The sequence below is a fragment of the Convolutriloba macropyga genome, chromosome 4, assembly GCF_964194025.1.
Source record: "Convolutriloba macropyga chromosome 4, txConMacr16.3, whole genome shotgun sequence".
Classification (NCBI taxonomy): Eukaryota; Metazoa; Xenacoelomorpha; order Acoela; family Convolutidae; genus Convolutriloba; species Convolutriloba macropyga.
In genome coordinates this window covers 28222023-28236651 of record NC_134471.1, presented here as the reverse complement: position 1 = coordinate 28236651, position 14629 = coordinate 28222023, and the positions used below count along the sequence as shown (strand labels likewise).

General features: G+C 31.4%; 1 protein-coding gene across 7 annotated transcripts in view; it reads left to right on the top strand.

Moving 5' to 3' along the window:
• The window catches only part of LOC142337577 (rho guanine nucleotide exchange factor TIAM2-like), a 52319-nt gene that overhangs the window by 21396 nt on the left and 16294 nt on the right, over positions 1 to 14629 (top strand). For 6 of the 7 annotated variants that reach the window (XM_075386906.1, XM_075386910.1, XM_075386909.1 and 3 more), the window contains exons 2-3: positions 10728 to 11750; positions 12095 to 12152. In XM_075386906.1, coding sequence (XP_075243021.1) covers positions 11165 to 11750; positions 12095 to 12152 — 644 coding nt within the window. In that variant the 5' untranslated portion in view covers positions 10728 to 11164. Of the gene's footprint in view, positions 1 to 3501; positions 3849 to 10727; positions 11751 to 12094; positions 12153 to 14629 lie in introns of those variants that run through there. The other variant, XM_075386911.1, reaches the window with a different exon arrangement.

Genomic DNA, 14629 nt, shown 5'->3' with positions numbered 1-14629 from the left:
ACAAAATCAAAACGAGCATTGACATTCAAAATTAGGACTTTAACACTCCTTCTTTTTACAGGGCCATTTAAATAGGTACAAAAAAACAAATTTCCTAGCAAGGTTTACTCAAGCGTTATTTGATGCTCAGAAAGCTCCAAATTATTATTTTCCCGTCTTTTTTTATGAGAGTTAAAGCAGTCACCATTTACTTTTAATCTTGCCAAAGCACAATATATGTTTACAATGCAAATGTTTCTGCGGTATCATTGCAGTTGTGGTGCTATGAGTCATTGCATGCCTTCAAATGCGAAAATATATATATATATATATATATATATATATATATATACTTGTATATGTTTATATATATAAATATATATATATATATATATATATGTATACACGTATATGTCAATTTATGTATGTAAGTTTGGATGCCGTGACAGTGTAAATATCAGTTTTTAATGGGCTATAGTTGAATTTATATGTCAATGCAGCTGATCTCAATTATAGATTGAATCTTTGTTTTCTATTTTTTTGTGATCTTTATCTTCGAGAAAATATCGGAATTTATATACGCTACTATTTACAGTTTTTTTCGTATTTGTGTAGTTATAATACTAACATCTCTTGTGTGCTTTGCCATGACGAAAAAAGTCATACAATCATAGCTCTCAATGAAAAGTCGAGTTTTCTCAAAGTCTTCACAAAGTTGGTTTTTCGGAAAAAACTATATAATTTTTAATTAGGTCCGGTTCTGTTGTTTTATTTTAAATCTGGATCTTCCTGATTTTCGCCTTTTTGTGGAGTTCGAATCTGGATCTTATTTTAATTTGTCATTTTTTGTCTAAACGATTGTTTAATATCGTACTTTTTTCCACTTATTCAACATCTTGCCCGAAATCTCTCTGAATTCTTTTATTCTAGTTCCGTTTATTCAAATTTTTTACGAAAATAATTTCGGTGCCAATGTTATCCTCCTAAAAATTGCGAAAAAATCTTAACAGCTTTTTTCCTTTGGATTGTATATTTGGCGATAAATAATATAGAACAAAGAATACAATTTGATTTTGGTTTATTGCAGCAATTTGCAATTATGGAAACAATTTCTCAAGGCTTCAAAAAAGCCGTTCTTAGAGTATTTTTTACTGAACACTTCTATAGCGTTTTCTGGAGGTGTTTTTGAAGAGACCTGTTATCGAAAAGTACATAGCATCTTTTTTCGTTAAGACTGAATTCGTGGTCAACCCAACTGACTATAAAATTTATAAAACTGTCAACGTGTTTGAGCGAATGCTTTTGAATCAAAACCGGATGAACTGATAAAACAAAATAAAAACGAGCATTGACATTCAATATTTAGGACTTAGCTGTTTTTTGTCACTCCTTCTTTTTACAAGGCCATTTAAATAGGTACAAAAATAAACAAATTTCATCCCAAGGTTTACTCAAGCGTTATTGGATGTTCAGAAAGCTCAAAATTATTATTTTCCCGTCTTTTTTTATGAGAGTTAAAGCAGTCACCATTTACTTTTAATCTTGCCAAAGCACAGAATATGTTTACAATGCAAATGTTTCTGCGGTATCATTGCAGTTGTGGTGCTACGATTCATTGCATGCCTTCAAATGCGAATATATATATATTATATATATATATATATATATATATATATATATATTTATATATATATATATATATATATATATATATATATTTATATACACGTATAATTCAATTTATGTATGTAAGTTTGGATGCCGTGACAGTGTAATTATCAGATTTTATTGGGCTATAGTTGAATTTATATGTCAATGCAGCTGATCTCAATTATGGCTTGAATCTCAATGAAGTATTCATTTTATCAACTGTTTAGCAAGAAACTCACTAATTATTTGGCCTTCGGTTAAAACCGCTAGCTAAGATTACAGAGAAGAGTCGAATAGTCACAACACGTCTATAGAAATTCTAATGTTCTGTCTAATTTTGAGGTTTTTTGATTTTGACGTATCTGCTTACTGATGTGATTTTCTGCAATTGATTGTTGCTGTAATGATCAATAGTGTTTTTTCGCAAAAACTTCTAGTGTAGCATTACGAGAATAACATATTTTACATGAAGGAATATGTGGTCGACTAATCAAAAATATGTTCTAGAATCTTTGTCCAAATATTTTTTGAGAGCAATTAACAAATTGTGCCTAGATTTAGAAAAAAAAACTTCAATGAAATATGGAAATAATTTAGATTTATTTCTTGCACTTTAGAAAATTCATTAATTATTTAAAATTTATTAATCTCATTGGTAATAAGTTGATTTCATATAATTCAAAATCGTTATAAATTGCAGTTTTGATAAACTTGTTAAAGCACTCAAAATACAAAAGCTCATAAATTTTGTTCCATTTTTGTACAATATTTTAACAGATTTGAAGAAATAATCAAAGATTTATAGGGAATGCAGTTAAAATAGGGAATATGGTTACAAAATTAACGTAAAAGGCTTCAACTTATTGTCAAAATAAATGAAAGAGTTTAAGAGTGCCCAAAATTTGCATAAGCAAGCACTGAAATTATTGGGAAATCTGGAAAGCATCAAATTAAAGCTAAGTTTTACTGAAGTGGCTGAAAACTAGTAAAATTTGCGATGAAAACTCTGCTTTTTTGTCATGCTATGGTTGTTTTTTTTTTCATAAAAAGTGTCCATGGTATCGCGGAGCTCCATTAACCGCATGCGGTGGTTAGTTTTTTATTTCAATTTTTCGAACTTTTTTTCAAAATTATGTTCTGATGACGTTTTGACAATCAAACAATGCATACGCTTTCCTCAATTCAATCAACCTATATGTCAATTAACAATAGCCCAAGATCTGCGATTTAAAAACACATTAGTGTCTTCTGACATCTTTACCTACATCTTTGTAAAAAAAATGCACACCTGGAAATGACAGAAAATCGGTAAATTATATTAAATTAACCCATTTTCAGCCGTTTGCAAGTTTGGGTGTGATTTTATTCCTTACAATGGCAGGAGAACAGAGCAATCGACTGCCGATTGAGTTCAATTGGTAGCTAGAACTGACCCGACCAGGCGCCACCTTAAATATTGATTATCTACCTCGCTTGATTAGTCATCAGAAACAGTTCACATAGCATGCTGTAATGCATTATTCATTTACAAGCTATCCTTCCCTTTTATTTTCTTTCAGAAGACGGAGCCTATCTTTGCTGCACCTTAGAGGGAGGGATCTAAATATTTAATTTATTTAATTTTTGGATTGCAAATCAGAATATGGAAAGTGAGTAATAAAAACTGAAAAGCGTTTCAGTTTTTCTCCGCTGTTCAAGATTTTTTCTGTTCCGTGTGAGCAGTTTTCTATTAAGACATGTCTTTGTTTTGTAAATATTGTCAGACTTACTGACTTACTGGAGTATTTGTATTTACATCTCTCTTATCAACTTGAGTTGCGATTTTCAATTTGTGTAAAAGGGGAAATAGGTCAGGCAACGCTAGTGCATTAGGTTTACTATATCCCTGTGTTTTAAAGATGCATTAGCTGAGCTGTAATGAGTCAACGATTCATAAGGAGTATTATTTTTTATCAGTTAGTTATTCCCTCTTTTCACCTATTTAACAAAGGTGCAGTCGGTATTTAAATGAAAACAATTGTTTGCTTGCGCAGAATTTATAAAAACTATTTTTAATTTAAACACTCCTTTCTGTTGGCCTAGATCTAGTTAAAGTTTATTTTTATAAGTTAAAACTATATTGTCAGTTTTATACGGCCACTTCTGATTCATCTAAACACATTCTCCAACACTTTTTCCTAAATCGTGTCTTTTTCCTCAACGTCTTCGTTCTTCTGCAGGTGAGTCTATTCTTATATCATTTAAAATTTGATTTTTTTTACACTAATAGGCAATCAAATTTTAAAAAATTTACCCCAGATTTTTATTGAGTAGAAAGGCTCAATTGGCCATTTAGTTGGCTAGACAATTTTGAGAGAAATGAGAAAATCAATCTAAGTTTCTTAAGTTATATCCTCGGGAAAGTAATATGTCATATTGGATATTAGCATCAGCAAGAAGTAAACAGAAACTGAATTTAGAAATAAACAAGGAGGCTCGGTAAAGTGCGTTTGCACAAGATATTCCGACCCCGCTCATTAACTTTTTTGGCTTCATTGTCTACCAAAGGAGGAAGAGAAGGAAAACTTAATAATACAAATATTGTTCAAAAATAATTGGCGTATTAATAAAAGATTTACCTCCAACTCAAATCACTCAGAAAGCTTAATAATGTCACATTAATGGGCCGATGAGTGCAGCCATTATTCAGACTACGAGGCAAGACACACAAAAAATCAAATGACAACAACAAAAATTTACATCCAAAATCAATGTCTAATTCCATTTTCAAAAATTACATACTAAAAAAATTGAACTATATTCGAATAGAATCTAAATTAAACAAACTAATTTGTACATCACTAGAAAAACATGTAACCAGTCCCTAATGGGACTCGGTAACAAGTAAACGAAATGGAACAAAAAGGGCAATGTTAAAAATTACTTTCGATCACATATAGTTTTACTTAATCAAAACCATTAGATATCAATTGAAACCTTTAGATACCTTAATGTGATTTCCTAATCATGAATTGAGAACTACCAGTATCCAGAATGTGTTAGACGTCTACAAGAACAAACAACAAATTCAGACGAAAAACAAGGGTTCCTTAAAATTTTTTAAAGAAAACCGTAATCTATTCCGTAAGAAAGATATTATTTATTGCGCCTTCTTTAAACAACAAAAATAAGATATTCGACCTCTGGATATAAAGACTAGTTAACAAGCAGTAAAAAAGAACAAAAAGGAAAGTTAAGAAAATTACCTTTTTTTAAAAAAAAAGTAGGTATAAATTGAGTAAGTAAGTAAAAGTAAGGAAAAGCAGGTTTAAAACCTCAAAATGAAGACATTGGGACTTGTCATTATCCAGACGAAAAAATTCACTTGAAATTTGGACCAAACAATTCATTTGGATTTTGCAAGAAAACGATGTCGAAGTCGTTAAATTTAATCTAGTCCTTAAAAAATGTAATTAATTACAACTTTTTTGAAGACCAATAATGGGGTATGTGACCTCTGAAAATGAGATATGAGACCAGTTAACAGTTAGTATAAAAAGAAAAAAATCGAAAAGCCAACAAAAAGCAATTTAGTCCAAAGTCATTAAAACAATAGCTATCAACTGGAATAATTAAATAGGTTTTCTTTTTCAAATAACAACTGTTATTGATCATTGTGCAGTCAATGGAAAAAATTTTTAAAAAAAGTATAAAAAATCTATTTTTAAGTTAAAATTTTGAGTAAAACATGTATCTTGCTGTTAAAACAATATGCAATGCACTAAAAACCTCAGATATATTCAATCTTGTTTTCATTTAACACCAATATTTTGATATGCTACCTATATTTATTAGGTCTAGGAATGGAAATTAAAAAAATACTTCTATAAGAAATTTAAAATAATTGCTTTCAAAGGCATGAATTTCTTTAGCTGTCAAATGAAATCAGTTTATAGATTCCCTTTTTCATCTATACGAAGAGCTGCAGTCATCCAGAATTCATCATACGACTACAAAAAAAACGACAAATAAAGAACAAACAAAAAATTTCCTTAAAATCTGCTATAAGGTGGTGTCGAAGCAGCTAAAGCCGTAATCTTTTCATTGAAAAACTGATATGTTCAATAGTGACTTATTTTAAGCGCCCTTAATCTGATATCTGGCCTGTCAATATCGTGAAACGACCAGAAAATCTCAAAGACTGGAAAATGTCCAAAAAACAAAAATCTTTGTGAAAACCCGTTGCATCTAAGTAGAAAAACCATTACCTAATACGTAAAACAGCCTCAAATTAGAAAGACGACGTGACCTGTCTTTGTTGACGGTAATGTACATGTTGACCACAAAAGAGAAAAAGTTGAATACTCAATAAGATTTTGTTTATTTTGAAAAATTTGATTTCAGAAGTCAAATTGACCATAGGCTTTCAAATTATTGGAACGCCTCCGAAAACCAATAGGATTTCTCATTAGTAAGCTTTGATTTCATTTTCTTTTGTAATCAATGTAACAAAAGCAAAAAATTGTGAAAATTGTTTAAAGAAAGGTCATTTACTGATATTTTACTGACATTTACTTTCTTGGATTTTAAAAAAAAACAATGATTAGACCTATTATAGACCTGCTATTGCCGTCCATCCACTAGGAACACATAATTGTTCCGAATATTATGGGTATGGATAATGTGACGAAGAATCAATTTGTCAGCAATAAATAATACATTTTGTATCATTATAGAGTTAAATAAGCAAAAAACCGGCAAATTTTTAATTCGAGAGTTATGTCAAAGGAAGTACCAGTCAAACTAGGCTTGTATGAAGTCAAAAAAAGATTTACCAAAAGTTATCAGCCACAAAAATGAATTAAACAGTACAGCAACACAATTTTGGATCCAGAAAAGAAAAATTTTCAAAAATTGAGTAAATTTCCTGAAAAAGTGAACTGAAAATGAAAATAAATATGAAAATGTTTTTTAAAACAACAAAAATAATAAACAAATTTTCGCAAGACCTCAAACCTTAAAAACAAACAAAAAATCAAAAAGATCTTTTAGTTATATATTCTACTTTGGACGGGTTTTCTAAAGATACCACTCACAACCTTATAAGGAATATAAAGATCGGCAAAAAATTGACTGAACAAAAAACCCATTCAAGTATATAGTTCTTCCTCCATTAAAGTGGGTTAGAACAATAAATTGGTTTAAGATAAAAACTACTGGCTCCTGGTGCCATTTTCAATCAGTCCTGAATGATCATATCTCGAAAGTGTGTCAAAGATAATCCAGTAAATTTATAAGGTTTTCTAAAAGATGCTATGTGTTGCAGCATGTGTATATCAATTCAATGGACTTTATTTTTGAATTTGGGAAGTTTGTTCATTACACTGTTTAAACGAAATACATTGTATTTTTGAAAAATTTGAAATTAAGTGTGAATTTTTGAGTAATGCGTACATAATCAAGACTTCACCATTATCCAGGGCATATATCTCTAATATCAATGTAAAAACCAGCTAAAACTTTTGCAAATTCCATTAAGTAGTAGAAAAAACTGTATAGATAACATCAAAAGTTCTAATAAATCTGGAGAATATTATTCTAAAAAATTTAAATCTTAAATAACAAACAATTTCCCGTAGTGAACATTCATGGTATTTATAGAGAGAGCATATGGTTTTATATGGGACACAAATAAAATTCCTATTATGATATTCGTTTTATTATTAAGAATCTTGTATAATTGCCCAGATTAATAATTCCCCATTTTTCGTCCATTTAGTTGATTGTATTTGTAGTTGCTGCTACAATTGCGCCACTAATGGAAAGCTAAGTAGTTCTCCAATGAAGCCAACTTCCGGGGGGACAAAAGTGTTTGAAGACTGCTATATAATGTAGGAAATTTAACTTTAACTTCAGTTTGGCTATTGGATGATACCGGTACACAATTAATTTTCGCATGAAACAGGAAAACTAAACTGCGCAGAGGCATCGATATGCGTGGGCTTGATCTAATATAAAACTAAGAAAATGAGTTTTTTGTGTTTTAGTATTTTTCAAAACACGTCGCCGCGTCCTGAAACAAAAATGGTCCTGAACTGTCCGACTATATTGAACAAATTATAATGAAATTTTCTATATATGACTGCTAAGAAATGAAATTTTCATATTTGTTATATGAGCCCATAATTTTTTGCCATTTTTTCAAGTTCCTGTTAACTTTTTAGTGATCTTTTTATGTTTACTAACAAACAATTATGATCATAGTTTGTTTGTTATGAGGATATAGGACTATATATTACCTGGTAATAGTACCAAGACTCGTATACATATATGACTTAGTATGATTACAAGATTATTTTATGGTGTTCAACGCCAGTTTCTAATTAAGCTTACTGGATTTCAGTCACAATACCAATTAGATTTACTGGTATTTTGCTGATACTTATCAAAAACATGTTTTTCACTTATATTATGATGTTACTTGATTAAGGTGGCAGTGTCTGACGGCTTGGTAAAATTTCTAATTAGTTCTTTATGTAAGCTAACAGTTAAAATAATCAACCGAGTGACGTTAATGATTTTAATGCATTACAACTTTTTCAGGCGGCTGAATAAGTTTATTTTGGCCTTCTGACTTATATTTAAAAATCATTATCTCTTTGTTTGCAAAGGAACGGTTGTTACATAGATATGCTCTCTGAAATAATTTGTTACCTTCCAGTTTTTTTCGGAGTATTTTACAAAATGCGTATTTAATTTTTCCTATCTGTAGAGTATTCAAAAATATCTCAAATCTTGACGCTCGATAAGGAGAGGCGGCGGGTTTTATTCATTCTATGTTAACAAGGCGGTCTTTATTCATGGAGTTATAGAGCATTTCTATCTATGGTCTTTTAATTCCAACTACAGATCATATTGTCTTTTGTTTTTTTTTGTTTGAAGATCTTAGTTTGCTAATTTGCACGTCCAATTTTTTCAAAAAACCCTCTTAATTGTTGCAAATAGGACCAATAAAATTTTGCTTATTTAGAAATCTGTCTGCGCAATACAATTTATGTTTTATATTGGTTTGTTATCATACAGCTCGCTCTGATTTCACAGATTTTTATATTTTTGCTACTTGCCCAGGTTCGAGAATTGACCGATTGCGAAACTTATTTTCCAATCTATAAATATCCGTTTTTCTTCAGTCTGTCGCTATGTTTTCGGTATCGAGGTTGTTTGAGATTTGGTTTATGCCACGTGTATGCTTGGTGGCTCTGCACTTCCTCAAACAAAGATTTTGCCGCTAGGGGTTGGGGCCTCAGCGTCGTTGTCTATCTACACTACAAAAATGATTGCTTGGATGTTTCTCAACTCACTGTAACCAAAAAAAAGTTTTGGCTTGTTTTTGTTTCCGGCATTTTGTACAAAAAAAGTAAACATATCACTATTTTCTGACTTGTTGCCATTAACTTTTTGGTGTTTTTTTTCTTTCCTTTTTCTCAAATAGTTTTTTATCAGTTGAACGACAATTAAAGTTTTTCTCTTTGTTGTTTGACACCGTTTTTAGCAGACAGCTTTGAGAGAGCTGCTTGGTGCCAGATCACATTAACACAGTTTGAAAGAAAACTAGGTACCTTCTTGTGTCTATCGAGGAGCAATTTGCATAATTTGGTTCCATTTGTATAGAGAATGGCATTTTTTTTAATTATCAACTGCGTACTGCGTCTAAACAAGGTTCTGTCTGTCTGTCTGTGCTTAAGGGAAGTTGAATTTCTCGATTTTTCTCATTTGATTTTGACTAGATTTTAGTTTCCTCTACAAGTAGCTTGAGTTCGTTTCGTGTATTCGTCCCGCAGGACGTATTTGTCCTTTTGAACTAATTTTAGCACTAATAATTATTGGAGGCTGCGCTAATATTGAAGCAATATTGAGAATTGATCGATAAGTCTATTTTTGGAGTGCGTTTTTTAAATGAATATAATCATTTTTTAAAAATTTTTTGGCAAAAAGTGTCCCAAAAATTTTAATGCGATATGTCTTTCAAGACAAAATTTTTTTTGCTTTGAAATTATAAAAACTTAAAGCAATTTAAATAAAAATCAAAATTTTTTCGGCTTATTTTTACTTCGTTCAGTTCAACTCCATGGTAAGTGCAATGAAAAAAACTTCCGTTTTCCCTCCGCAGTTGAGAAACATATAAAACATAGATATACACCATACATATTGAAACTATGAATAATTCAAAATGTTTCATTCGCAAAAGGAAGACAACATATTTTTGCTAGCAGTGAAAATTTAACATACAGTAACAAGTAGTACCAGAGTGGAATTGAAATCGAGGCACCAAATGTTGCGTCTCTTCTGCAATAAGGAATGAAATATGCAGTAGTAACTCTTTACTCATTCTTTGATCATTGTTTTGTTTGCTATCCACATCAATACTTCGGTCTGTTTAACACCAACAGTCTGCTGTTCTATATTTATAACTTATAAATTATAACTAACCGTCTCCATTTGAAAGTAAGTACAAAGAGACTTTTCATTATACAACTTCACTTGTTTTAAGAGCTTTGCGTGGGCGGTTTTAAGGTTTTGAACCGCTTCAAAGAGAATCGTTTTTAATTGTTCACGAATTCTTTTCAAAAAGAAACGAATAATTTTTTTGTTTGTTTTTTGCTTCAAAATATATTATCCCTGACCGTGCCACGTTACTTTTCCTACGAGACGTTTATTGGGTAAATAAGCTTGGTAAAAAAATATAATAAATCATGAATTAGATTATTTTTAATGTAGAGAAAAAATGCTGTTGTAAAATAAAACATGAGCGTCTTTCTCAAAAACTATGTATGCTTAATTAGTGCAAACTTTTAAAAACAGTACTTTTTTCATCAAATTGTTTTTTTAATGCTTTTATTATTTTTGTGTTTGAAGTGATCGATTCTAAAAATCAAACAATAAATATCTGAATATGAAGCAGATTATTTGCATTACTTCTTCAATTAGGTACGTCGACTTTTTTGTTTTGCTCTTGCGCAACAACTTTTTATCCTGAAACAAAGTTAAATATGCCTTGGATTTAACTCAACAGTGATTAATGAACTCAAAAGAATCACACTTCTTTAATTATGTTTCAGGATTCTTCACTTCAAATAAGACGCGATCACTTCTAAATATGAAACCTATATGCGAAGTCGATTAAGGACTATGTGTCATCACTAGTCGTTATCAGCTGCGATTGCAAACAACCCACGTCAGATGAATCAGTTAAATGACCGCCTAACTCTCACACACTTCTCTCTTTCATTACCACCACCAATCGCAATATCGACCAACCCATAAATTGCTACCCTCGTAGTTTAATCAAATTTCTCTCATTGGCCAAATAAAGTGCCTAGTTGCTAACTTGTTCGTGTCCTAAATTCATCAACTTGTACAAAATTACAGACCTTCTGAAAGTTACCTCAAACATTATTCTAACTGATCCAAGCTTAATTACAATACGAAGCTTTCATATCTTGAATAATGGAAACAGAATTTAAACCGGATTCCTGAGATCTTGAAATTCGAAGCAATGACACAAAATTACGTTAATCTGGATTTGTTACTGCATTGGGAGTCCTCAAACAGTCCAAACTCTAAGGAAAAAGAAGGGATAGTTAGCCCAAAACCTCCCACTGAGGGTCGTTTAGCAATGCCTACACCACCGCCAGTGCCCCCTCGAACTACAGCACGTTTATCTGGAAATCCTAAAAGATCTCAAAAACTAAATCCCGGAAAATGCCCTAGTTATGGTGGAATCCCTACTTTAGACGAACAGTCGCTGAGTGACATTGAAGTATTTGATGGTAATTACGATGGCAATGACAGCATAGCTTCAAATTACTTTTCGCTTGACTCTTATTACTGTAGCGATGATGAATTTGTCTCCTTTAACGATCGTGAACATAGCTCTACTAGCGAAGCCTCTTTATGTAATGAGAGCCGGAGAAAATCACGACGTTCCAAATCAAACAAGGAAGCCAGACTTCAAAAATCGATATCTTATCATAGCCACGTTGCCACATGCGCGGATAACGAGTGGCAGAAAAGTTTCCAAAATTTGAAGGTTGACGAAAATCGGGAGCCAGAAAATGATACAGCGGGGCGTCTTTCAAAAGGTAATTACGATTTACGTTGTTTTTGAATCTTTCTAGCTTATTTGATCAGATATTTTGAGTAGAGTGATTAATCTTTCTAAATACGGCCTACTCGTTTTTGGGCGATGATTTGGAGACCAATTTCAACATTATTAATAGATCAACTGAGGTTAACAAATACAAACAGAATTGAAATGGTACCATAGAGATTTCAATTTCATTTAATTGTTCCAAAGGGACTTATCACTGTCGCCTAAATTTAATTGAAAACGCTCTAATATGAGTCGTGAACTAAATCGCTTATTTAAGATGAGTTATTTTTGCATTTGAAGATCAAGTAATGATTCTCTCGAAAATCTGTTTAGAAACTGCACGCGTGGGATCGAAAACCTGCTTTGCTGAAAAGAAAACGTTCAAAAGACAGTAAGTGAAATTTTCGAGTTTTGATTGTGAGCAAACTTTATCGGTTTTTTTTTATTTAATCGGCTCATAAAGTGGTCGATTTAATATGTGCTACTTCATCTGAGTTCATCGGAAGTCTTATAAAAAATGATTTTTCCTCGTTAGCTGCCATTGAGCAATAATTTTGTTTACCAATCTGAATTATTTTCGCGGAATTAAACTGAATACTTAAACGACTATTAGTTGAAATTGAGCTTAGGGTCTTAAACAGTGCTTGAAATTGATGATTGAATACGAGTGGAAAACACGCTATCGTTCTTATGATAACCACATGAAATGTAGGTCTCTTTGTATCATAGGGAAACCAAAAGGAAATTATGTTCATAATAAATTTACCATTCCTATGAAACGAAAATCTATTTCCTATGAAAAACGTAGTAAACGTGGCTAGAAAAATAGGAGAGGGAACGGAATCATCTTATTAACTCAATCACGCCAGCTAATGAAGGATTGTTTTTTTTTTGGTGGGCCCTGGTTTGCTCTCTGAGGTTCAGGGCTTCGATCACCACACTCGTCCATTTTCATATCAATTGATTCTCCCTAAACGTATCCTGCTTTAATCGTAAACTGCGGATATAGATTCAGCTACGGCCTTGGTAAATAGTTTCGGCATTCTTTGTTCAATCATTAGAAGCAAAAACACTTTTTCCGTTGAAAATTTCTGCATCGACAGCTGTGTGAAAAACATCTATTTCATTGATAATATCAAAAACAGCCCTTTCATTGATAATTGATCTATCAGAAAATTAGAAATATATACGAATCCACAGAAAGACAAGATTGATATCATGTCAGATTTTACGAGAATTATTCCATAGAAATGCCTACATTGGAAGTTCTTGCTAGATTATTTCAACATCTGCAGCATCCGTCTAAAGTTTGTTGAAAGCTTCTCATTATTCTGATACGAAAAGCTTTTTCGACTATTAATATGATACTCTCTTGTTAATATGATTCTGTCAGTTGGAAAACCGATTGCCCTATGAAATTTTTTAATTTATACAACAGATTTTTTTACATAAATTTCAAGTTTAAAATTTTTTAGTTAACGAAGAAAATAAAATCAAAATAATTTCCAACAAGGCGACACGGTAATGTGCATTTGCAAATAAGGTTCCGACCCCGCTCATCCACAATTTTGGCATGATTGTCTACCAAATGAGGAACATAGAAAAACCCAATAATTCAAGTATATTTTAAAAAAAAATTGGTGTATGAACGAAAAGATAGCCTTCAAAGCAGATAACTCAGTGATGGAGTGAATGATGGTGCATTAGATTGATCAGATTGCAAATATTAAGAAAGCGAGTCAAGACGAACAGCAAAATCAAACAACAACAACACCAAAAAAATAATTACACCAAAAATCCGTTTTAAAAAACAAAACTTAATAACAGAGTCAAAATAGCGTCAGATAAAACTGATATTAAACAAAATAACTTTTAATTCGCCAGAAAAGATATGGGACTACTAAAAAAAGGCTTGGTAACAATTAGACAATAAAGAACAAAAACACTAAAGTCGTAAATTTTGCTTGTTTTTTTTTAAAACAATTAGTTTCAAAGTAATGAAAAATATTAGAAATCAACTAAAATATCCCATAAGTGTATGATTACCAAATCTTCTATCGAAGGAATTCAAAAATGCTGGTATTCCATTTTTTATGCGGTTACAAAAAGAAAAACAAATAGAAAGCAAACAAAAAATCAAAACTTGACAGAAAACGCTTTCGAAACCGTAAAGCCATACTATGGCCATCAAAGTAGGTTCGATTGCACATTCTGCGAGCACCGATGATGTATTTTGTAATCTCTCTTTAATGAAGCTAGGTAACAAGTAGATAAAAATGAAAAAATGCAAAATACAGTAACACTTTAATTTTTTTTCGAAAAAAATATTTCCAAAGACATGAACACCATTAATTACAGAATGAAATAATTAAATAGGTTTATTTATTCTTCCAAAGCAAGCCCATGAGAATTGAAATTATCCAGAATATGTCTCACGTCTACAAAAAGAACGTCAAACAGGACAAAAATCAAGAATTAATTTACTTTTCTTCCGTGTCGAAGACAGTAAAGTCAACAAATTCTTTAAAAACATTAGATTTTCTGACACCAATCCCTCTTGAAACCTTTCGTTGACAACAATATTGTAATTAACGCATTTGGCTTGTAATTAACGAGACTAGATAACAAACAGACATTAAATGTAGCAAAATTGCGAAGTTACAAAGTGTCTCTTTTTAATTTATAAAACAATTGTTTTCAGTGTCATGAAAGGCATCAGCTATCTATTAATATCAGAAGATTGGATCATCTATTCTTCCCTGAAATGCCAATGAAACCGGGTCATATTACTGGAATTTTCATACGACGAAAAAGACAAAGTAAAAAGGACAGTTGAAGACAAAATTTAAAAAATCAATTTCTTCGAGC